Source organism: Bombus pyrosoma, linkage group LG13, assembly GCF_014825855.1.
Source record: "Bombus pyrosoma isolate SC7728 linkage group LG13, ASM1482585v1, whole genome shotgun sequence".
Taxonomy (NCBI): domain Eukaryota; kingdom Metazoa; phylum Arthropoda; class Insecta; order Hymenoptera; family Apidae; genus Bombus; species Bombus pyrosoma.
In genome coordinates, this window is record NC_057782.1 from 6497353 (window position 1) to 6523223 (window position 25871).

The 25871-nt window shown below is 42.4% G+C and overlaps 1 protein-coding gene across 1 annotated transcript; it reads right to left on the reverse strand.

Moving 5' to 3' along the window:
* Positions 1-224: 224 nt before the first annotated feature.
* On the reverse strand, positions 225-25656 carry LOC122574148 (BMP and activin membrane-bound inhibitor homolog). The gene is made up of 3 exons (XM_043741374.1): positions 25229-25656; positions 1246-1497; positions 225-741 (listed from the first exon to the last, which is right to left on the reverse strand). The coding sequence occupies exons 1-3, from the start codon at positions 25359-25361 to the stop codon at positions 488-490; spliced, it is 639 nt and encodes a 212-aa protein (XP_043597309.1). The 5' UTR covers positions 25362-25656; the 3' UTR covers positions 225-487.
* Positions 25657-25871: the final 215 nt, after the last annotated feature.

A 25871-nucleotide genomic window follows, 5' to 3' on the forward strand; every position in this document is an offset into this window, starting at 1 on the left:
ATCCCTTGAGATTATATTGTAACATTACTATGGTCTTCTGTCTAAACCCGTCTTTAACATTCGAAGTTCGACGATATCGTAAAACGCGATTACAATTACAATTTGTACGCCGCCTAAATAAGCGAATATCATTTAATATATGATACAAAATACATAATCTATTTACAATGCTACAATAAAGGCGTTATCATGCGTATCATTTTTTTTCTTTCTTTTTTTTTTGCTTTTAATTAACGTCATGTACAAAGGCCCTGTTTTATTGACCTTTTCTCACTCTTCAATCGTACGACGATCATTCACAGGATCGTCGTTCAAAGGAATTGCAGCTATCGATGCACAACACGCAATGTTATAATTTATAGCAGTCGCTTTTTTCACAAAATTCACAGCCAAGTGGAGCTATACAAGCCCGCTAGCTTTCTAGTTAGTCTTACTAATGTCTATCCGCTAGAACACTTTATCGAACGTCTTTGGGATTGCGAGATTATTAAACGAGAGGCACTTTCGGTGATCCTAATAACGGTGGTCCATTATCGGGCATTTGATGTGATCCGAGTTTGTCGCTTTGCGTCGGCACAGGCTGAAGCAATTTAGTGGCAAGACTGGCCAGTATCAGTAGAACGATTAGACCGCAAATCGGTACAGCGATTGTGGCAGTCCTGAACCATCCATCTGTCGCCTGACCTCCGTGATTGGTCGGCTGCACCGGACTGAGAAAAGGTCGTTGGTCACTCACCAGTACTGTTAACAATAAAAAGTCTTTCGTTACATACCTAGCTGTTTGAAATAAATTATGCAAAACGTTTCATTATTCATAAATTCACACAACCTTCGACTTTCGCCATTGTTTTAAATCACCGGTTCGAGGCTTCGTAAAATTCTCTTCCTCTCTCTCTCTCTCTCTCTCTCTCTCTCTCTCTCTCTCTCTCTTTCTACATATAGACATATATCTTAACACATATTTATCGAACAAGTGGAAATCATTGAACTCAAGGATTTTTGCAATGTACGAGAAATAAATTTGAATAATCGAGTTAAAAGGAAATGATATTGTGTTATCTCGCTCTATCGATACAAAACGAACGGAACGTGACTTGTATAAAAAAAAATTCGTTGCAAAATAAACGCCGAGGCGCGTACGAAAATAGCATTATAGAGAAATGCGAAAACGCCACTCCTGATGGCATCGCGTCGAGTTAAGTTCACGCAATTTTAATGATCTTGCAATGAGAACATTCATTCAACCTTGAAGAGTCTTGTTGAGCCTGTTTCTCATGGCTGGGCTATCCACGTGGTTACAGAGATCTTGTTCGCAACAGAGGTATCCCGTAGGACATTGCTGTTCTTTGGAGCTCTCATCGAGGCAGCCACTGTAGGCGCTATGTTCTGCTCTTAATAATGATGGATAAAAGCAGCCCCTGCCACGGCACATGTATCCTTGAGGCACACATTCCGGTTGATTGCAATAACACCTCACTTCTCGGACGTTTGGCGAGTCTGCGAATGAAAAAAATATTGAGATTAATTAATTTTTGTTATTACCAGCGGAATTCAAATCGAAAGATTTAACAAGATTAAAAAGGTCCGGTGAAAAGAATCGCATGCGAGGACATCAAGTTTATAATTTGAGAGAATCACGGCAATGAAACAGGAATACTATTACGAGATCAGCAATATAAATTATCTCCAGTGCTACGCTGGAAATTGTCGGACAGAGGGAGAGAAGTTTGAGGTCAGAGAACATTCTTCTCAACTGGAATAATACCGAAAGTGCGATAAAGCGAACAAGACGTCTTTCGTTTTTCATGCTGTTTTTGATAATAATAGCCTTGATTGATAATAGATGATTCATTCTGATTAATGATGCAATATTACGGTTCGTCTTTACATACGCTAGATTCCCTTGTACTTGTCTCCAACATCTCGGATATAACACGATTCTATCAACGAATGTATATACTAGTCAAGCGATATACTGTACGTTCTACTAATTGATTACATTTCATCTTTATTTATAAGCTTGTATAGTGGATAAGACAATTCGAGCGATATAATTCCACTATCGTTAAGCATTTTCACGTTCAAGCATCTTAAGCATAACTGCGTTGATATACTCGGCGGCCTCCCTTAATGAGTACCCGACTGAAAGTCATAAAAGATTATACCCTGCTCGTTGCAACAGGTATACAAAGAGCTTACTTTCGTTTACCTGCCGGCTACCAAGCCCTCCTTCGTTCGTCGATGTGACTTATAATTTTATATAGGCTCGTATAAAATATCTTAGTACATACATCATTCGACAAAATGCGAATCGGCATACGATGTATATCTACGAGTACAGCGTATATCTCGCTAACGTATTTGCCAAATAAATTTCTTAAAATAAATGGTAGAAGGACAACAAATTTTGATAGAGAGTAATGTTTGAGATGTTTTGCTCGAAGAGACTACAACCGGGGGGTCTGGAAGAAATCCACGGCGAGAAACAGGCTCGATACAACACTGGGACCGTGCTTGACATAGCGTAAATATACATTACACAGAGAGAGAGTAGAGTTCTCTCCGCGGTGTGTTAATGAGGGCCGTATGAAATAAACAAAGAGACACGGAGCAGTTCGCAGTGACTAACCATCGTACCGCCTGTTTATTATGATAATGCGAAGCCATCTTTATCCGTGACTTTACTCTCGCCCGTTTACTCTTCTCTCAGCCTCTCCCTTCGCGTTTCCTTCGGCCAACGGAATAATTTATTTTGCTGCACAAGCTGCCATGTGGATTTCACTGCAACGAGCTACGGTTTAACGAAATAATTCATTAGCATGATTGAACGTTGCCTCTCGACTATTCTCATGAAACTCTCAAGGCGATATCGCGGCAACCTTCTTTTTGTCTTCTGTCATCGAGAAACAAAGCGACGCAACAGATCGATCGATGCGAAACTTCGATATCACGAAGCGTGTCAGTCAGACCCTTTTGTCGGTGGAACAAAGAACTTTGGTTTTGTAACGATTAGCCGCAGCAAACTTGTTTATTATGGTAATGCGAGACCATCTTTATTCGCGATATTACTTCGTCTACCCCTCGAATCCTCCCTGCGTCTTTCCCTGCGTTAAACGATCCTTTCTCCCTCGACGAAACTTCTTACGTTCCCCTCTTTCTCCGACTTCTTGCTAATAAGCTTGCAACGATGCCCTGCCTCTGTCTGCCGTCTCTCTTTCTCTCCGTTCGTCTTTCTTTCTCGTTTCTCGTCTTTCTCGTTTTCTCCTCTCTCATCGCGCATCTTCATCTCTGTCGCGTCCACGAGGCCCGCCTGATCGGCGAATAAAAAACGCTAAAACAGCCGAGTCACAAAAGAAAGATTAAAGTGGAGAGAATATATGGAGAGAGGCATGCGGCCTCTCGTTGTGTGCACCGTTGCGTTGTTGTGCCGCTGCTCGGTCGGTCGGTCGGTCGGCGGCTCTCACGAGCCTTTAGAGCGACAAAGCCACCGGAGACTCGTAAGAGCCGTAAGAGGGTTTCAGGAAAACTTCTCTTCGTAATTCTCCAGATTACGTAAACTTCTTGCGACCAGTTTCGATCGTACGCAAAGAGTCCTCGTTCATCGAAGGGTTCTTCATACGAACCACTCGGCCGTTCGAAACTTTTACGAAGATTCCGTTCTCTGAGTCAATTATAACGTAAGTACTTTTCCTCAAAAAGTATCCTCCGATGATGTAACGTCCGATACGACGTCTATATTTTATCTTACGTTACGGTTCAGCGAGGTAGTTTGAAGTTTCTCCAGAAAGGTATACAACACGCCTTTCTTTTTTCATCGGAGCCGCGGAACGTGGTTAGGAGGAAACTAGAGAGAACTGTATCTACTCTGTAGAGAAAGGGGAGAAGGGAGGAGAGACAGAAGAAGCTGGGGAGAAGGGCTTCGTGTGCGTTTAAAATAAAAAGGGAACGAGGGAAGCAGCGGGAGGTCGAGAAGGCCCGGGCAAAAGAGAGATACGGCCGACATGCCTGGAGCCGAAGAAGACCCGTCCGAAAACAAACAGACTGCTTCGCGGGGTCGTTCGTTATGCGTCCATGGCATATTAATTATTTCCCGACGGGCTCTACCCCCTGTCTCCCTCATTCTCTGCCCATGTTGCTCGTATTTCTTTTTTTTACATTTTTTCATCGGTTGCTAAACGATTACAGGTTCGAGAAGCACGTGAATCGATGTTCTCCTTCGATTTCTTTTACTGCATTATCCTCATAACAATTTCTCGATACGCACAGTACGAGTGTTCAGGCATTTCTTATCAAGTGCGCGAAACATTCGCTCAAATTGGTTGGAACTAACGATTAAAAATGTGAGACACGTGGTCAAAAGCAAAGTATTGCAAAATTCGTCCCACATTCGACAGATTGCCTCGATTTAACGACGTTATAATCCGTAATTTATGCAAATGCGCGCGTGTGTGTTGCGAATTGAATAAAGATCACGGGAGGAAAGGGGAGAAAAAATATACGTTGCGATGCCGCGGGCAAAAAGGTAGACAGGTCTGAAATGCTTGACGAACGTTCTCCTCTGTGTGTTTTGCGCTCGTAAAACTGTCCGATTTCTTCGGGCATGATTGGCGAATTCTTCGTATCCGTATCTTTCGATAAAAGCTTCCAGCGACGCACACTACGGGAATACGCTTTCGATGATACTTAACCTTTAACATACTGACGTTAGATATGTGTAGTCGGCCGGGACATCGGATATATCTAACGAGATACACGTGCTGGTTACTTGTAACTCTCAGATAAGCTTGTTTATTTGTTAAAACTACAACAACAGGCTCGAGGGTTCATTTCATTTGCTCTTTATCTGGGATTAAATATTCATTTATGTAGACGAATTCCAACTACATCGCATCTCACCCTGTTGCTCATTCGTGTAAAAGTTAGCTAATTAATCGAATACTTTTCGCCAATTAACTCGCGAAACATCAGACACGCGTTATTCCGATTTCCTATATATTTCTCATTTCATATTGTATGCGTTGGATGAAACATTTTGAAATTTCATTAGTACCGTAACGGAACTGTTACGATTATAGCGGCAAGAATTTTAAACGAATCTGAAAATCTATACCTATAGAAGTTGTAAGATCTTTACTGTAAATCTGTATCGGGTAAAATCTCACCAACGACATAAATGGCCACTTTAAACGTGCGAAAAGCGTTAAATACGGTCGCAGTGAATTATGGCTTATCGATGTAATGGACAAAACTCGTGTACGATCGTGACAGTCGGGTCGTTAATGAATTCTCAAAACGTCTTGCATAATATGCACAAAATATGTTCATAAATTTCAACGTACGTAAACGCAATGTTTTTTGAAACTATTTTCTCATTAGGCTTCGTTAGAATTTCACTCGGCAATAAGAAGCTCGCTGGGCAAAGCCCGGCTCGATCGACGTGGAATTCAACGAGCAAAAAGATAATCGATACTCGCGTCGATAACGAGTCGCTAAAAGCGCTCTACGAAGGGTTTATCCAAACGACTCGTGCAACATGCCCGAGGATAGAAAGCCGTGCTCGACGGAAACTTGATTTGAACGAGCCCCGTTGTATATGCAATTAGAAGAGCGACGACCCATGTACATACATGCACGGGTTGCGTCGTGGCTGAATGTACACCACCGCCGGGAATGATGAAACTAATGAGTTTCTCTCGGTTCCCTCAAGTGTATCCGTAATGCACGTACATTGCGTAACAACGTCCCTCGTATACGCGCACATTTATTTAAATCTACTAGATTTTATTTCGTTGCAGAGGACGTTTAAGAGGAGACGAGCCGCGGCTACGCTAATGCCATTACTTGACCAATTACAAGGTGAACTGAATCGTCGATGACTATGAATATTGGATTTTCTAATTAATAGCAACAACGTCCATTTGTTATGTAATGGCAATTAGTGACCGTTGTCGGGTAACGCCGATTAATTATCAGCTCTATTCGTTTCGATTTAATCATGCTGGGATTTATTTTGCTTCGTTGGTGGTATACTATCGAATACAGGTAATTCGCGATCTCTGTTCAGTCGACGAGGAAAAGGACACACGCGTGATTAATTTCACAAAATTCTCTCGTTCTGCTTAGCTAAAACATTCTATCTGCTACTACAGGAAACCGTGGAAGTTTTACCGTTTTCTTTGTACGATCATTGTCCTTTTTCTTCGTTCGATTTAATTATAATTTAAAGAATGCTAGATAGGATATTTTTAGCAAGAAGGACATGGTAAGATTCGTATTTTGATTTTTGTTTCTTTCTCACCTGATCGGGTGTTACTCTAACGAAAGCGTGACGAGAGAAAGTTTATCGCTGTTCTCAATTGTTCATTCCGGTAACCGCGTTATGAGGTAATTGTTAAACACGGTGTGACTCGGTTATCTTAATTTCTAATTAGTAACGTCCATCGTTCTAAATTGCCGCAATTAGTATTCTACTGGGACATAAAGCGCGTTGGTGGCCGAATGTCACCATAGCAGCGTTGAATTTCACAGGAGCACACCCGCGGCTACGAATTCGTGTTGCTTCTGCCATGGCGGAAGAAAGTTATCATTACGCTACGGGATCATTGTTGCTACGGGAAAGAGAAAAGAACAGACATCAAGATAACTATCAGGGATTACGATACAGCAAAGATTACAACTCCCGGTGACCGTGTATGGGTTCGCGTGCATGGAAGACGAATGGCTCGCGAGAAAAGGGGTCGTTTCATCGTTTCTCAATCTTGGCAATGGTACACATCATCTTTTGTGCGTGTCTCATCGGCAGCAGGTCTACCGGACCTGTCGAACGAACGATCTTTCACTGCTAACATGCCAAGATGCTGCGGAATTCGAAACGATCTCTGCGGTCACCGAACCTATTTAAAATCTATTCAAAGCGACATAGAAAATTCCTACAAATGTTCGATAGTCCCGTAGCAGCTAACTTTTTGACTTGACATCGGTATAGCATGTAGTTAACGTAAAATTCGAGTACGAAACACAAAAGTAGTAGTTGCACAAAAGTCAGCCAGAAATAAATTTGATCGTAAATGTTCACAATGCTTAACTATACCGGGTTTCTCGAATTTTTGTATCGCAGTTTCACTGCCAAATTAACAAAGAAAGACACCTTCGAAGTTTCGAGACGTTTATGCATAAATTTGCAATATCGTTAATGCGTCGATTTTCTAAGTCCAATCATCCTGAATTCTTCGTCGTTCTCTTACATCATCGAAGGGTTAAACGATGTCGGATCGAAAGGATAAAAAATCAGCGTTTCTTCCTCGCGTAAGAATCTCTTTTCCCTTCTACTATGTGCCGTAACACGTGTAACAGTTATTACCTAACTCGCTTCCATCCACGTCTCGACGATAATTCGCTGCAAGGATCGACAGATTGGAGGACACGCGATCCAGGCCAGAAATGGCTGGAACGAGCGGCGGGAGTATTAAGGTAGCGGTGGGAATTATAAACGGTTTTTAAAATGACAAGAAACAAAAGGAAAGAAAGAAGAAAGGTTGGTGAAACGAGTCACGTCCTGCGATCCACCGCGGGACACCTGTTCGTACCCTGACCGCGAGTGGGCTATGAACCTACAGAGTTATGCGAAAACAAAAAGGTCCTCGGGAACGAAAGGTTCCTCATCGACGCCGAAAGGAGTGGTCACTGAAGAGAAGAAGAAGAGGAAGGAAAGGAGGAGGATGGAGAAAGTAAAGGAAAGAAGGAGGACGAGAACAGAGGGACCGGTCCTCGGAGAGTTCCTCGAAAGATTCGTGAGAACTTTCGTCGAGCTGGCACGCTGTCTTCGTGGTATTCGAATACGCAGGTCGTCGGATCGATGCACAGGAAGAAGGTTAAGCAGCGATCCGCGATGAATGGGATCGGATACTGAACAAATTTGGTACACCTTTTATTGGCTTCTATCGATATCTCCCATCGGTGGATACCTTTGCAGCAACAGTTGAAACTCTTCCACGATGGTTTCTCAATTAGTGGGATTTATAGCGGCACGCGAGAGTATTTCAACATCTATCATAGAAAATATATATATATATTTTTCCGTGCGTTATATAAAACATTTTATATAACTTCGTTATCACTGTAACGAGACACGATTGCCATGCTTATTTTGGAAAAATTTGAAACCAATCTGAAATTGCATATAGATATAAGAGCTATAAGGTATTTACCGTAAATTATTACTATAAAACGCTAAGAAATTAATGTTCAGGATAAATTGATCACCATGTTTGGATCTCAGTGAAGTTGGTTATCAGCAAAGTTTTAAAATATTTCGTATTTATAACACATACAAATGGTTTTTATAGGTATTCGAATACTGTGGTTAGTCGCTGTACGTTTGACAGGAATTTTCGAATTGGTATTTGAAATAAAACAATATGAAAGATTTTCATGAAGCTATGCTTCAATACAGACGACAGATATGCTAATCGTTGAGATTAGTAGCGATTAGTAGAAATCATCTAATTGGGTCGTTAAGTTAAAGTATATGGATGTTTCTTTCACGGAGATTTTAACTATGAGAATACTGGCGGGATCAGGACAGTGGATAACCGATAAAAGCTGTAACTAATGGTGCCCATTAAACGGGGCCGGATACCGCACCGAATTTAGTTGACTCTTCATTGACTTGCAACTAAAGACGGCCCCGTGTCTCTCTCCAGGAGGTCTACGATAGGTTTTATTGCAGCTGCGTGGATATTTTGACCACGCTGGATGGTCCTGGATCATCAAGGTACGCGCATGCCATGGCAGCGTTATATATAATCTCAAAAGACAACTGTGCATCCGTTTAATGGGTTTGACCTTCTACTTTTTTCCTTTTTAAGAAGGATGACTGGCCAAGAACAAGGTACCGATTAAACTTTTTCTCCTCTCGAGGAGATTTCACGTCGTGAGAGAGAGAGAGAGAGAGAGAGAGAGAGAGAGAGAGAGAGAGAGAGAAACAAAGATATCCTTAGCAGTTTTTTATGTCCGATATTAAGAATGAAATTAATTTTCTTACCAAGCAACTCTGCGTCTCGGGTCTGATTGGAATGCTGTCTCGGTTAATGATCTTGAAATATTTTTCGTAGATATACAAACAGATTAAAATCACAATGCTGTACAGAACATATTTCGTCGAGTACAGAGTACAAGAGTATTACAAGGTTACGCGAAACAGCCATATAATACAATGGGGAGTAACGGGGTGAAGCAATTTCTGTGGGCAGGGGCAACGATGCAAAGCGGTTCGCCGAATGCACGACAAGTGCACCCGCATAATAGGCCGGTTCTTCTCCCTTCCTCTTTTCTCAGGCGGACGACTGGTCAGGAACCCGGAGCTCAATAAAACTTTTGCTTTTCGTGGTGTTGAGAAGTCCTTCGCTTCCTACCATGGAGAAGCGAGCCGGGACCGGATTCCGCGTCGAATGGAAGAAAGGGCTGCTTAAGTTCTTTATCGACGGTGACACGAGCCAAATCAATTTCACGAGTGTCCGCTTTCTCAGGTGTCGTAATCTTCTTCGACGAAACTTTACGTCTCTTTGAAAGTCGAAAAGTTTCCCTGCCTTTCTTTCGTCGACCAGATCAGACCGGTATTAGGTCAAGGCAATTTAAGAGACAAGCGGAACGATAAAATTGTTATTTTTTCAATTCTCGGTCGCTACCCCGATATAACCAGATGATTTTCAGAGATAGTAAAGGAAATGCGAATTACACGAGGTTTACGTCTTTGTTTTGAAGCTGCTTGGACGATTTCCTAAAACTTTCATAAACCTCGATCGATGCTGGCTCTCGTAAAAATCTACGAAGATTATTTTTTGGCAGACGAGGAAAATTGCTAGGACCTTTGTTTGCAATAAATTTGGTACAGGATGATTGGTAACGAATGATTGGAATGTACGATATAAGCAATTGATTGTCGTTGATCGATATCTGTACAGGCGTAGTCGTAGTAAAACTGACAGCCACGCGTGTCGTGTGCAAGTAATTATCATCATTTTATAAGAGGTGTAAATATAATCGCGAATATACATAACAAATCGTTCCATTTCGGTGTACATTGTGGATCTGTTGGTCGATTAGGAGACAAGTGTACAAGAAAATTAAATTACCACGAAGGTAACTCTACCGTGGACGCGAGACTTTAAATCACCATGTAAATCGACGATACGATCTTCGGACATGGAAGTGCCCCTCTGTACGTGCAGATCGGTTTGAGTCAATTAAATAAGACGAAGCTTTACTTGGTCGTTTCGTTAGCTGGCTCGCCATCGGCGGTACTAATTTCACCGATTGTATCACGAACGCGAACGAAGAAATTTATGGGGCCTAATGGGCCGAATAAAGATTCGTAAATCGAATAGTAGTAATAAAGTCAAATTGAATTCGCAGCAGACTATCGACGAACCGAGACACGAAATTCGCGGAGAGACTTGTAACGTTTGAGGCGAAGACAAAGGGCCGGTAAGACTCGATGCAAATAAAAGCTGTATTCCCGTGAACTTTCTATGCTGAAATTATACAGAAGAGGTATAAACCGTCCGAGATCACTGATCGAAGCTTCCAGCCGCAGGCAGTTCTCTTGTAACGGATACTTGGGTCAAAAAATTGTCCCCGGCCAAGGGTATCTCCGGCTTTCGGCTAATTTTCGTTTCACAAAGGGTATGTACGAAGCTGATATTTGCGTTGGGACCAGTAACTATCATCCCCGGAGTACCTGGCCATTAAAGAAGAGGGCAAGGCAACGCAGCGAACCAAGCAAAGGACGGGGTGGCAATTAGCAAGAACAATAGGGACCTGAAGGCCCTTATTTCTGGGAAGTAGGAGGGTCCCTCTGGGTCCTGCCATTCCAGAGGCCAGGTATATGTATTTTAGACTATAACCCACTGTCTTGTCATGAGCTCGTGTGCGTGCTGGTCTACGCAAGCGTTGGTATTTCGGCGCTAGAAGGCAGGTTCTTGATGTTTTCGAGAGAGGCAAACCAGTGATTAGCCCTACTTAACTCGACTGCGTGGACGCGGTGCGGGCATCGTCAAGTAAAAGGCATCCTCATCAATTACATGCAATTGCCAAATTGCTCCAAATTACATGCGTGGTTCGCGGACCTTTTATGATAATACTTGCTCGTTTTGTTTCGCCGGGTACAAGAACCACCTTTAATTATCGCTGCTCCGGCGCTCCCCTTTCGAATAACGCAAACGTAATCCGATAAAACGAAACGAGTCCTTTGGATTTCTAGTATCTTTTCCATATCCAACGTTCTCACGTAAAGAGCGCTGTTACCCTTTTAATTTTTCACTCTTGGCCCTCGAGATTTATCATATTCTCCTTCCATGATGGAAATCAGCGCGCGATATCTCGAAAAATGGACAAACGGTGGCTAAATCGTTTTAACTGAGAAAAGCAGAATAGTTATGCAGAGAGTCACTTTGAGGAGAGATCTTGGAGTGGAACGAAGAACAGAGAGAGTAGAAGAAGTATCGTTTACGATGTTGCTCGTTAAAAATTTGTTCGTGCGCCGTAAAGGAAATTGTGCCATTTTCGCGTTACAACGCTGCAGAATACCGATGCTCTGAATCGAAATTTTACAGCGTGCCATTGGGTGTTGGATAAAGTACACTCTCACGATAGCTTGTCACGCCCCTTTGGAATAATGTCCTCTTATGTTTTTCTTCCTCGTTCGTCCGTTCGCTCGTGCGTACGGCTGAAGTGCAATTGAACAGCGCTGACTACATATAACGATGGTTCTTTAAGTGCGTTGGCTGAGTAAATAGCACGGATCGCTAGTAGAAATTGGCTTGCGTGTCGATACAACAGTCGTTGATTAATCATAATCAAACTATGCACCGAGCAATATTATATAAAATATAAATTCGTTGAACATCGATAGTTCACTAAAATAACGTCGAAAGCATCTGTTATCAGAGAACTGGGAACGTGGTTCACATGGAACACATCGCGTTATTAAATGTCGCTTTACACCGGACTGAAACTTTAATCGCATGTAAATTCGTCAAAATATCGTACGTTTAACAAAGTAATCTCCGCATCATTCCATATATTTACTTTCATTTATTTATTTATTTTGTTCCATTGATCCAGATTTTTAAGTTTCGTTTGCGAGCTTTATAATCTTTTCGTTTACAAGCTTTTATAAAACGATTTATACATTTCTATTTTTTATTCGTTTCGATAAAATTTATTAGACAATTAAACAACTAAAACAGCCATTAGTTGCTTAAAACAGAAGCACTTTTAATGGGGAAAAAATGCAATTTCAAGGAGTAGAATAAGCCAGGTCGTTGAAAAAAGTTTTTCGTTGGTAGTTGTGATCACCCAAGTAGCCGGACGTCTTATCCTGATCGCTCAAGTATCCAATGATTTACTAGAAGAACAAAGAGTCCGTGGGCCACCCTGAAGGAAGTGCAGTTCAATCGTTCGGAACAGGTCTCCCTCTTCGCAAGCCAGGAGGAAGTGAAACCTTCAACGTTCCAACAAGCGCGCCTCGTCTGGTGAGCGAGCGTCTACAATTACGTTAACATAATCCGCAGGTAAAAAAAGTCGATTAGGGTAACGTCACATAAAAAATCCCGAGGAATGTGGTAGCCAAGCTTTTAACAGGTTTTTACGTCCCCTAAGGACGCACTAATAATTACGCATGGAACGCATCTCCTTATTTGTCCCATCGGTTAATTACACCTGCATTCAAGTCTAATAACCAGGTTTTACATCGGTATTTACGTGTCGGTGTTTATAGTAGTATAACAACACGCGTCGTTGCGTTCCTCTTACGATTACGGCCAATGATCAGAGAACCGTATCGCGAGATCTCGGCCGAGTGGCGATCAATCGGAACAATCGGGAAACGTTGCGAGAACACGAGCAAATTGCTATTTGCACGTACGTCTAATTGCGTCGGTAGCCCGTAAACACATGGTTTAAGGTGTGTATCACCTATACATCTACAAAGTAAACCGCAACACGAGGTTGATTTAGTTGTAATAAGAGGTTTCTCGAGGTATCGCTGTTCGAAGAGCAACAGTGCCTTGTTTGGATATCATCCGACGTAAAATGAGCTTTGGAAATCGAAATAGTATTTTTCTGTATAAGTAAAAAAGAACGTCGGAACGAATAAGGAACCGCGACCCAAAGGTATATTACCTACCGCGTTAATCGTTAGCAAGCAGAAAAGAAAGTAACGACGACGGTTCGCCTATCGTCATAACTCTACGTTCTCGTGCGCGGTTTCCTAGCTTTCCGTCCTTCGAGCAATTTGTTTCACATGGCACGTATGTTAGGTGCTCACGTGCGTGTACGCGGTTCAGGGAGAGTCGACGGGGACTTTTCAATGGTTTTCTTTCCTTTTTTAATCTTTCGCCTCGGTTGTTACACGCCACGTCTTGGTGAATACACGACGAGCAGTGTTTCCATGAAACGCATGGAATCCTGAACATCGCGAGGAAGAGGGCGGAAAATCTCGTTTGAAAGCGCACGGTATAAAGAGCCGCAGAGAGCAGTCATTGAAGTTGTTAGACAACGTGTTGCCGATGAACGTAACACGATCGAGATATGTATCGAGCATAAAAGACTTTCCTTTTTATCCCAACCACGACTATTTTTACTTATGTAATTCCGCCTTTTAATTATCATAGCGAGAACGAGTATCATGTTTTTTTCCACCAGTTTTCTTCGTATATTTCCTTTTACGGTTTCCGTTACGCGTCAGAAACGTTCGCCTATTGGATTCGTAATCGTAAGAAGCGTGCAAAAATTCAGTTGCAACAAGTCGCGTGACAAATGGCGCGTGCGTGCGCTCTCCTTTGCTCCATTCGTGCGAATCCATTTTGGCGAGTAGCACGCAATGTCTTCTTCTTCTGTATTCAAAGAATGATAAGACACCGAGAGAGATTGGCCAGTTTCGATGTAGGAGTAATCGCCAAGAAGGTAACGAGGTTGAGAATTAACATTCCATTGACACGAAAATGGCAAATGATCGATAAATTCGTGCCTGTGTTAAATCAGGATGTACAATTGGGTGACTGCGTGGAAGTAGATTTGTATTGCCACCTGTGCATACAGGTAGATTCGAGGAGGCAAGTATTTATAGAGACGTCTCCTTGGAATCGTTGACATTGATTCTGCAAATCTGTCACGGCGTCCGCTATATATAGAGGCTCATTGTAATTACAGCAGAGTAGGAATACGCTATTAAGCATAGTTAATGCGTAGAGCGCTCGTTCGCTGCTATGTAGAAACGATCTTCAATGTTATTTAACAGTCAAACAGCGGGATAATTGCCCGATCGTACGCCGATTATTGCCTGGAGTATGCAAACGACGACGATTTGCATTTTTGCGCGAAATTGCACCGACTATTATCGATGATATTCGGTAAATTTATTTCTCCCCGAAACTCGTACGCCATTACGCTTTAAAAGGAATAGCTTAATTATACGTTGGAAAAACGACGACGACTGCATTATGGGAAGTTGTTGAGACGAGGCTATCAAAAGTTTTGCGAAGCCGGCCATTCTCTGTAATTTCTGTAATTGCTAAAGCAAGCTGCTTGCTTAATTTGAATAATTATCCGGTAAAGCGGAACCTACGTGTTCCGATCGTATCTACATGTCCGCTTGAGTGAACGGCTGCCATTTTTTCCTATTATTATCGGCGCCCGAACAAATGCATTAATTAAGTAGCAAAGATGGTGCCCTTTCGATACCATGGACATAATTGCTCCGGTTTTTGCTACCTTTTAAGACGAAGTAAAGGTCCCATTAATAATGTGGCTTCGCCTGCTGCGCGTTAAACGAAGCGATTTATGAATAAATTACAATAACTACGATAATTATACGTTAATTAATATTAGGTACCATATCTTAATTGGATACTGTAATAAAATTCCTATAACGCGAATTATATCATTTAAATGTAATCCCTGCAGGCGATATGAGTCATCTATCTGAGCGAAATTTCGCTCGTGTATTTCTTCCAAGTTAATCTTAATTTTTTCTTTTTTTCAACAACCTCCTATTCGACTTATTAATTGATTATACATCGATTGAAATTAAATTGAATTAATATACTGATTGTATACGATATGATAGAAGCTTCGACGAGTATGCCAAAATTTGCCCGGATCTTTTGAAAGTCTAGAACAGTAAGAAAAATTATTCGTACACTTAAACGACTCAATGACTACGTACGAAGGGTAAGGAGATATGCTCGTCCATACGGTGATTTCAATTAGAAGACGAAGAGAAAAATGGCTATGAAGCTGAGTTATGAATTCTGAATGAAATTGCATGGACGAAAGTATGAAAATTTAATCGAAATTTTGATGAATGGATATTATTATATCATTTATATGAACGAAGTTCATTGAGAAGTAATTTTTATAAGACCAAGCCGAGCGTATTAATGATGTAACGTGATCGACATACATGATCGAAAGAATGTTAACCAGTGGTATACGTATAACGTGCAAGGGAATTGTAGCCACGAGCGACGTGTCCTCCATCGAGCGTAATTTGGCAGCAAATAACTCGAGAAAAGGAAATAGCAATCGTGCGTGCAAGATAAAAAAAAAAAATCCCGCATAACCACATTCTGTGTGCAGCGATAAAAATGCATCGAAGACTTGTTTAACGTTTTTACGCGTCGCGTGTTTAGCGTCTAATATATTTCATAGAGGAATTGCGACAGCTTTATGCTTTTAATATCGGTTGATCGATAAAGAGAAGATAACCATCTGCTGTAATTAACCTTTTCACGTCCGATATTGCGTATATGGAATATTATACTTTAGTGAGTTACTAATACACTGATAGACGGATGTTTATGAAATTTCGTATTTCTATCGATCGGAGATTCGTTTCATTTATTAAACATTTTAACGATGTTTTGGACATTTCTTTTACATACTTTCTACGCTGCACGTTCTGTGTATTTTTCTACTTTCGAGCTTTCCACGAACGCATAAGCATTCGAAAGGTCACAGGTGACGAACATAACGTCACGTTTGTCGTGAAAACTCACTGGTAAAGAATCATCGCCAGAAATCTTACAATTCAATGAACTTCTACTCAAACTTGACAACACTCGGTGGTATCGATTTCGATTAATTAGGTTTGCGGAAATTGAATGTTTCTAGAGTTCGTCGATTCACTGGCAATCCACGCGTTCGTTTCGAACGCGGTCACGAACGACAACGAGCGGCAAGAAGTCTTGTGCCGAAGGAGGAAGGTTGCAACTAAGCTAATTGATCAAGACTGAGCGTGCCGTTAATGGTGATCTGTACGAGTGTCGGAAACACGTGATTTTGATGCTTGAAATGACTCGAGGCAAAGTGAGAGATTTCGATCCGTCTTCAACGCGTGACATTATCCGAGGATGGAAATAACTGGTTCGCTTATGGTAAATGTTAATTCCAGTTCCTCGAACGAGTTACTCTCGTTGAGTTCCCGTTCCCTTTGTGTAGGTACCACCGATGGAATGTGCAAAATAGAGATATCTTAGATGTATGTGTGACAAATGCATCGCGCAAATATTTATACAGCGATAGGATAGGATAGAGCGGTTAACACTTACGTTCACTGCTAATATTAAAACGAAAAATAGGTAATTACGTTATTTACCGTGACTCAGTCGTTTGAATAATTTGCGTTATCTCGACAAACGATACCCGCAGTCGTCCGGTCGAGACAAAACGCTTTATCGACTCTGTCTGGATAATGCAAAGTATTTACCGATTGCACGATTAATGGACACGCTGCTGGTTTTAGGTAAGGTAGTTAAGTTAACCTTCGAGCGATGGCTGATACCGTAATGACTCAAGTCGTTCTTCGTTATACGAACCTATGCTCATCATACTACCCCACGTGAAGGTGCAATTTTATACGAAGAAAAACAGGATATTTTGTCGATTTTCTGATTTCAACGTCGCTTCGTAATTAAACAGGTGAATTTTAATGTATGACACAATTATTATAATTTACCAAATATATTAGCGCGAAATAATTTCAGTCAATCTTTGCCGCGTATTTTTCATCGTGATCGTGAAATTCTGGTCGATTAACCGTTTCCTCGGTAATTTAGATCAATTGCAAAATTTTATACGACGACGGTAGGTGCCCTACTTCTGAATAGCAACGTGCTCTTAGGTCGACGAAGTTTTATGGTGAAAAGACGTCTGTTCAGCTGCGAAGTAATACGAGACTGATCGAGAACGTACTAAATCGAGCAACTTTGCGGTAAAAAGTAGAAGATGTAACTTCTCGTGTTTTCCTTTATGATCTCCGTGTAACGTGGACATTTTCAGGCATTGAGATTTCCTGTTTCCTATGCGATACGCTTGTATTATCGCATTTGCATCGCAGAGAATAACCCACTTGAAAGCTGTGACAACGGTGGAAGATAAATTGCCCCGTCGTTATTCGCGTAGCAAACATTCCTCCGAAAGTTTCACGATTATTAGACACGTGAAAGCCGAAGGAAAAAGCAGCGAACGCAGTTGGTCGCAGAAACGGCTAAGCCCGTTCATTTGAATTCGATGCATCTTCGGTTGCAGTGGACGCATGCATGCCGCATGCGTGCGTGCCTGCACGCGGTATCATGGCGCATACGAAGCACCGAATTAACATAACGCGCGCGACTCAGCCTCGAACTCTCGCGCGGGTCCGGCCGACAGCCGTCTATTCGAATGCCACGAATATACATAGTTCCCCACCTCTGATTGATAGCCGATAGTAAATAGGGAACGAAATGGTCGCGGCTATATGCGGGCCGCGTGACAAACGCGTAAACTCGGCTGTGCGTATCGCGTATGTTCGTAGTCTACGTACGATATATTATTCGACGATGAACGCCGCCTTGCATTTTCGATCGTTTGATACGAAGATTATATGGCTCTTTAGGCGCCACCGACTCGAGGAATTCTTTTGTGCGCGACGCGTCTCGTCAACAAATCAAATTCCGAAATACTCTCGCGGAATATCAAGCGTTTTCAATGCGAGTTCGTGGCAAAAGTATCGAGCGGTATTGGCCGATCGGGAATGCACGGGGAAAGGAAAAGTGTCGGGCAAATGGGGTCGATGGTGTTTCCAGAAGATTGAAAGCTTCCGGGACACGCTGTCTGTACCGAAGTATAATCGAATCGGTGTTACATCATCGAACGGATCGATATTTGCACACAGGTATCTTGAAATCCAACGAGAGATAGAAAACTGTGAAAGATTTGATTGAATTTAAGTATCGCCCGAGGCTTGGCTGTACCGTGCCGTGAATCGTGGTACAGACAGTGACTCGAGGCGCAATATGTCTTGCATTTATGATGAGAAGAACGGAGAATTATAGCTGTTTGGCGCCACCGATAGGAAAAAGAAGAAAAATATTCATTACCAATCCAGGTCTAGTGACGTGTGAGAAGTTTAACCACGCCTGATGCACGTCTCACGATAAAATATTATACTATAGATAGCGATCATTCGCAATGACTATATATATTTGTTTTTTGATTTCCTTCTTTTCCTTCCTCGGACGCATAAATTACGATTGATTTCAATTGCAAACTTCTGCCGGCTTATTGCAATAACACAGCTTCGTGTGAATTTCCGAGCGCAGTAATGCACGCTGCGTATCGTTTGACGCATATTTATCGCACGCATGTGCATCGGACAACGGATGGTAAGGGTGCACTGGTACCATTGTTGAATTACAACAAGTTCGATAGGACGGGACACGCGTTTCAAGCAGTCGAGTTATATCTGTCCCTCGGCTGCTACTTTTTTCCCGATGCCCACGCATATCCGTAGGCTTTCTCAAACGAAATTAATTAGAAAACAGTTTCACGCTTGAAGATGACATTTGAGAAGAGCATGATACATGTATGAACAAACATTTTAATTAACAAATTTTATAAACGATTTCATCCTATTTCATTTTTCCATCGTATCTCTTCTATTCTTCGAGACATTTCAAAAGTATCAACGACAAATTATCAACGTTTACAAAAATAGAGAAAAATTGGTCATGTCACGTTTGTATCTCGTGCGATCTTCATTTTCGATATTTCAAATTGCTCTTTTTAACTTAATAAGAAAAATTAAGGCGCCATTATCCATTCAACGTCTCGAACACATTTGTCCACGTGTGTGGTCGTACGTGCAAGTCTCGACAGCTTGAAGAATGAGCTAAATTCTCAGACAGCAAACATCGTCTCCGTAACGAGCGCCATTTTTGCATATTATGTATTCGTGGCTAACGAGGTCAAGTTCGAGGAGGTAAAATAACCAGGGAAAGAGAGAGAGAGAGAGAGAGAGAGAGAGAGGTATTCTTCGCGTGTGTCGGACTGAAGCAGCTCGATAGCAATATATTCGCGATATCAAGAAACTTTGAACGGAAATTCTATGTTGCCTCTCGTGTGCTACGCAACGAAAGTCATTAAAGTCATTAAAGTATCCACTTGGAATCGAGCGTGGCAGACAGTGGACAATGATTGCGAACCATCCGGTGAAAGTACGACCATTACCTCGCGGCGTAACTGATCCAACGTGATTACTTTGATTAATGTCCCTCTACATTTAATTAATAACGGAAGAGTCGAACAGCCGGAGAAAAAACGAGCGGGTGAATGAATTATCGTGCACGCTTGCCAGTAATTTACCGTTCTGCGAATAAACTTTCTCCTTCCCGTTGACATTTCGTAGATTTATGGAGGTGGCACCGCGGGGGCGGCGATTCTAATTAATCGATCGTTATTTTTTAGTAAACCGATGTTAATTACTCGCCGTTCGCGCCTGTCGATCATCGACTTGGCTATCTTTTCATTCTTTTTTCTTTTCTTCTTCACTGCCGATTTCAACGATTTCACGAGTCGCCGAATAACGCGACTCGACTTGTCTTTTTCTTTATTTCGCCAAACGCGTAACCCGATCGAATTTAATTTAAGCATTCGATTCGAGCGATAGCGAAGTGGCCGTAAATAACTCCCGGTCCCCGATTCGGAAGCAGATAGCAGTTGATACGTGGGTGGCGCGTATGGAGCGCGAGGGCGCCAAGAAAAATGTCTTAACTTTTATCCGTGGTTGTGTGCTGTGTATCTCTACTCAGCGCACGTAATAATATCCCAAGCTGTGCGCGACAACCGTCACTTCCGTGTACTATGTCCACTCGCAGATTTCTAGATACGAAACATAAGATAGCCATCAAGCGTCTGCGATCCGTTCAAAGGGAAGACGAGGCTAGGAATGTTCTCTTAGAAACTTACGTTGCATCGAGACGAGCCACGAGAATTTCCAACGAGATCGTTCGGTTTTTCCATCGTTACTCCCAAGACAAAATGATTTCTTTACATTTTTACGTAGAAATCGAAAAAAGGCAAAGTTCTCTTGGCATCTCGTCCCATCGAGACAGAAAGATCATCCATTTTTCTCGTCGTTATCCTTCGGATAAAATATCTTCTCCAAAAGAATTTTCGTTCGTTCTTGCGCGCTTTATCAAATCGAAACGAGACCAACGGTGAACCCATACCCGCGAAACCACTTCGAAAGAGCACAGCGGCGCAACGTGCACGCGTATTGGTAAACGTGTATGTGCAAAGCTGTGCACACCGTATATTTACGTACGCGTGGACGTGTAGAAGACAAAGAGGCATAAACTCGTCACGCACGCATGCACATTTGTGTGGCCGACAGGCGCCACCGTGCCGGTTCTGTGTTCGTCTGTGTGTAGACGAGCGCACGTAACACCAGCTGCAACTCGGCCGAGTGTGAACACGTGAAACACCGGCCGTACTCGCGTGTGCGTGCATGCGTTACGTTTGTCGGTGGCGCGCGGATGAGCTCGCATTTTTCGACGCGGTTGCTCCGTTCGAGACAGCAGTTTGTAGTTGCTTCGCGACCATTCCGACATTTTGCATCTTTTCTTTCTTCAACCTGGACTTTTTTCCGCCATTGAACTAACACCTCGAATCTTCCATAGAGTTTTTACTCGCGAATTTCTATCGAATAATGAAATGTTTGTGTCAAACATTGCTCTTAGTTGGATACTAAAGAAAGTTACGAGAAAATTCTTAATGCGAGGTTCCTCGTCCAAAGTTTCTTGATAAAACAAGTTTCTCTTTTGCTTCTCACGGAGACAATGTGGAACCTCGTACAACGGCCGCACAAAGCTTTACATACTGATTAATTAGGTCGAGAAGTATGTATTAAATATCGTATCGTTTAGCGGTATTCTCATACGATCAGCAAAATTCGGTGCTACAGAAACGAAATTTACAAATAGATAAAAAATATCCTCGATTGGAAGATAGGGAGATACGCCAATATTTTTTGTAAACACCGTAGCCAAGATATTTTGAATCGTACTTGAAACGCTCGCTTCTATTTGTCGCCGACTTTCAGTATCATTCGAGTTCATCGGAAGTCAAACCGATCGATTCAACGTTTTACAAAATTCTCAGTTTCTTGATTCTATGAAAACCTAGAACTCGTAACATAAAAGTTTCAAGTATAACTGGCTCCAAATGTGTTGAAGTAATTACTTCGAGAAAAACACTACATCTTTACTTTGGAACATTCGTGACCTGAAGGCCGCTGTTATGAAGAGAATAGGATTTAGCGAAACAAAAAGTTCGAAATAAGGAGAGGTCCATATTATTGTGTCCTTGAATATAAATTATGTTTTGGATTACAGAGTCTAGAAACAAAAGAGCTATAAGTAGATTTCTATTGGCGTTTCTTGTAGCCTTCAGCTAAAGCTACAAGGTTGACTTTTTGGTAATGTCCTTTGCTATAAATATATGAACGTGCTCCCTGTCGTAGCTTCTTCTATTGTATCGTAACACTGTAAGAATGAGAATCTGGATCAGCATATACTTATACCTTTATTTATTTCAATATATTTTTCTGTTACAAATTCAACCACTCATTATATTCTATAAGTCAATCAATAATTTGATTTTTTCAATGCACGATGCGCGCGAAAGTGTCTTTTTCTTTCTATCATTCGGACTAATGCTCGAATCAAGGATCATCGTTGCGTAAATTCGAAATTTCAATTGATTTACGATTCAAACGATTCTCGCTCGATTCCCGTTCCAACACACAAACGATAACATTTATAAAACTGACAATTGCACGTCTGGGATTCGAAACGAATGAGTCATATCGTAAAATCGACCTCGCTAGTCTATAAATATGCAACCGGCTGCACGAACCGAACTGGGAATTATCACAATTCCGTAACTTGTTTGTATCGCATAGATAAGAGACTCGAAGCCCGTCTATTTACGTAATTTTTAATGAACCCTTGCAAATACAACGTTTTCTGCACGGGTGCAGTCGTTAAAGCGACACGCATTGTCGCTTTGATCGATCGGAGGCTTCCACAGCGTTTCCTGATACACCGCGAAAGCTAATCAGCGTTAATGATTCTGGGAAAACTGCGTGCAACTTTCTAATCTATGTGCACTATAAATATAAAATTCTGCATGATCGTTATTCCTCGAAGAAGAAGATCGACACAGCTTGCAGATAAACGGTCGGATTCGTCGGATGCATTAGATTAACGGCTTCTTCGCGATCGTCGAGCGTCCAGGAAACAGACAGACACTGAGAAAGATGGAGAAAGAGGAGAGTGGAGAAGGCATTTTTCCCGGGACGAAGAATGCGATGTGCCGCGTGTCTGAGAAACTATAACGTCAGCGAAATGGTTCCGTGAACCGAATCCCATCTCTTTCTCTGTATATGTACGTAGGATTCGCGAGCGCATAAACAGATCTACGCGTGCAAACAGAAAACTCGAAGATTAAAAACACGCTGATCGAACGATTTGTCGGGTAGGAGTATCGAGGAATCAACGAAGAAGAAGTTAGGTAACGCGTAACGATACAAAATCTGTATAAGCCGTGATTTATTGTATCGTCTGGTTGCATAAGGAGATTCTTCTCTTTCATTATATCTGCCAGACTAAACAAAAATTAAACGATTATCCATGAGCATCCGATTCGAAACAGACGCTATTCTTATTATTTCGTTCTTCGCGAAACAACCTGTTAATCCGATCGTTTCTAAACAGAAATCTCGATAATCATGGAATTGCAAGTTAAGGGGAAATTCATTTCTGCGACGAATATCTTGAAACTTTTATCCACGTACATTTTCAGCGTTTCTTTCAAACTTTACCAATACTTGTACCCATACGTGTACCATGTGTAGTACAATTTTCTATAACACACGTATCGTGTCCAGGACAAATTTCCACAAACGTTGGAATACCTTCGCGTGCCTGTCCGCATCGACAAACGGTATTGTACCTGGTGTCGTCATTGTTTCGCGTTCGAAGGAGAAGATTTGTAAAAATGTGGCCGCACTTAAAGCGTTAATACGCAAGGAACAAGCACGTTTCTCGCCACGTTGTCCACGATGCGCGTGCGATTCACGATGCACGGATGGAGACTCGCTGGTATACTTGCGTAAACGAGGACCGTGCAGACAAGCGTGTCGGAAGGTAAAGCTATCGTGCACATAGGCATTATATTATATACTCTGCTATTCGCGCGTCTAGCTGGCGCCCGACACATACTTTATCGTCTTTCTAAACTCGGTATCGTACGAACGGTAAAATTTAAATATTTATTATTTCGCAAGCGCCTCGAGTTTGACCGGAATTCGTGTAGCTTGGCCACGTACGTCGCGGCTGATCCCGCAGGATTCGGTATCGTATCGTAGGCGCCAGTCGATCGCGTAAATCTATCGATCGATCGTGAATCATTCCAGCTGGGCCACAACGAGATAGTAAGCCACCGTGCTTCCCTTTTTCCTACGATTCTATCGTTCTCTATCGTCTGTTCTCTCCTCATCCATTTCGACGTCGCATCCAACTCAATTTCTCTCGCGATCCTTCCTATTCCACTTCCTTCGTTCCATCGTTCCCGATACCTGGCTCTTCGGTGCATGTGCTCTTTTATTTTACCTTTCCTTCGAGAAAACAAGACCGTCCTGTCTGTGTCACAGAGAAAAGGATGCTCCTCTTTCTTCTCTCTCTTACTTGGTCGAATACTCACGTGCATCGATAAGACGTTGAAATTGCACGCGTCCTTAATTGCGCCGAGCGGCACGAAAAAACGGCAGACGAGTTTAAAACATGCCAGCGCAAACCTTTTTTCCCTTTCGTTCCGGAGAACGTACAATTTTGCAATTACCGTAGCTGCGCTGTGTGACGTAGACATACCGCGTCTGCATCTGCTTCCCTCTTATCTCGCGTTTCTTTTTTTATCGTCCGGACACTTGCTTAAACGATTCCAACCATGCATCCTGTGCTCCTCTGTTATTTCCCTGGTTACATTCGACAACGATAAAACCCGCTCTATCGAGCCTTTCATTGTTCCACAGATTATTAATATCGAATCTATATCGCGTTCGAACGATACTCCCTCGAGACCCTTTGTTTTCGAAGCAGTTTGATAAAGCGTTGGGAATTTTCGTGGGTTATTCTACAAACCCGAAGCGTCATGGGACATGCAGAAAAGGCCGAGCCAATTAATGTACTTCAGCGACTTCAGTGGTCTTAATTTAGAGAGCGGCGTTTCCCGACTTTTATTACTCCGGTGTCAAAGTCGAATGGCAGCGGTCGAAAAGTTTCCTTGCCGCCTCGTTTAGGAAAATGACTCGTCACGAATGCTACCCTTTTCTCCTCTATGTTTTGTAGAACGTTGCTACATTTCTCCCCTAATTATTTCCAATGATTCGTATCGATCCATCTCGTTCCGGAAGCATAGTACATGCCGCAAGTTTAATTACGTACGGTGTATCGATACAAATCGCTCGAATTGATCGCAGATAAGATACAGCGTGCCCTCCGAGGAATCCACTCGATGCAATTCGAAGATCGATGGTTTTTCATTGAAAAATACGTGCAAAGGCCACGTGTAATAATAAACTTTGATCGTAAGACAATGAAACGACACGCAGAAGCACAACAGTTGGCATTAGCAAAGAACACGGAACAATCTCCGAATCTACGTAACTGTCGTTCGTATAAAATTCGACTCGCCCGACGATAGAACGTCAATTCCACTATTCTCATTGATTTCGTCCCCGTGTCTGGCGCCACCCACGTGTACCCGTTGACGCGGCCGTTTCGAGCCGCGGCACAGGCCGTATACCCTGACTTTCCCATGAAATCATGCACTGAAAATGTAACCTTACCGTTGTCATCGGATTTTCCCTCGTTATCGGCGAGCACCTCGTAGTCCCCCGAATCAAGATCCATGGAAGCACCAATGACCACAGTTAGACTGGACACCATCGTCGCAAGAGTCAACAAGTCCCGTGTCAACATTTTATTCTAAATTTATAACATGCACTCTGATGCGTAAGGATATCGTTAAGGACCGCGTTGCCGATCAGTGTTAGTGTAGCGATCGCGAAAAACACAATCAACGAGAGCCACGATCAAACCCCATCGAATCGTCTTCGTATTAGAATACCTCGTGGTCACGATCGATCGATCTTTTCGTCGATCTTCGAAATATTCATAACGAACGAAAGAATGGTTTACGGAGCAAACGTGTGGTAGAAAAATTTGGAAAGATTCCACGAGCGTCCGATGCCGACGATGGTCGACGCTTGACTGACTGACTCACTTCGGTCTCGAAAAGCAAACGCCGTGCAGCCGGACGACTCCGCCGCGGCTGGCGCGCACCAGGGGCACCCGCCGAAGAACACTCGCCAGATAGTTTTTAAACGAGTCCCGCCTCCGGCTGCGATAGTATGCCCCTTGTCGGTGAGCCACGCACCGTGAACGCGTACAATACGCACGTTCAACGGCTGTCGTTAATCTATGATCTAC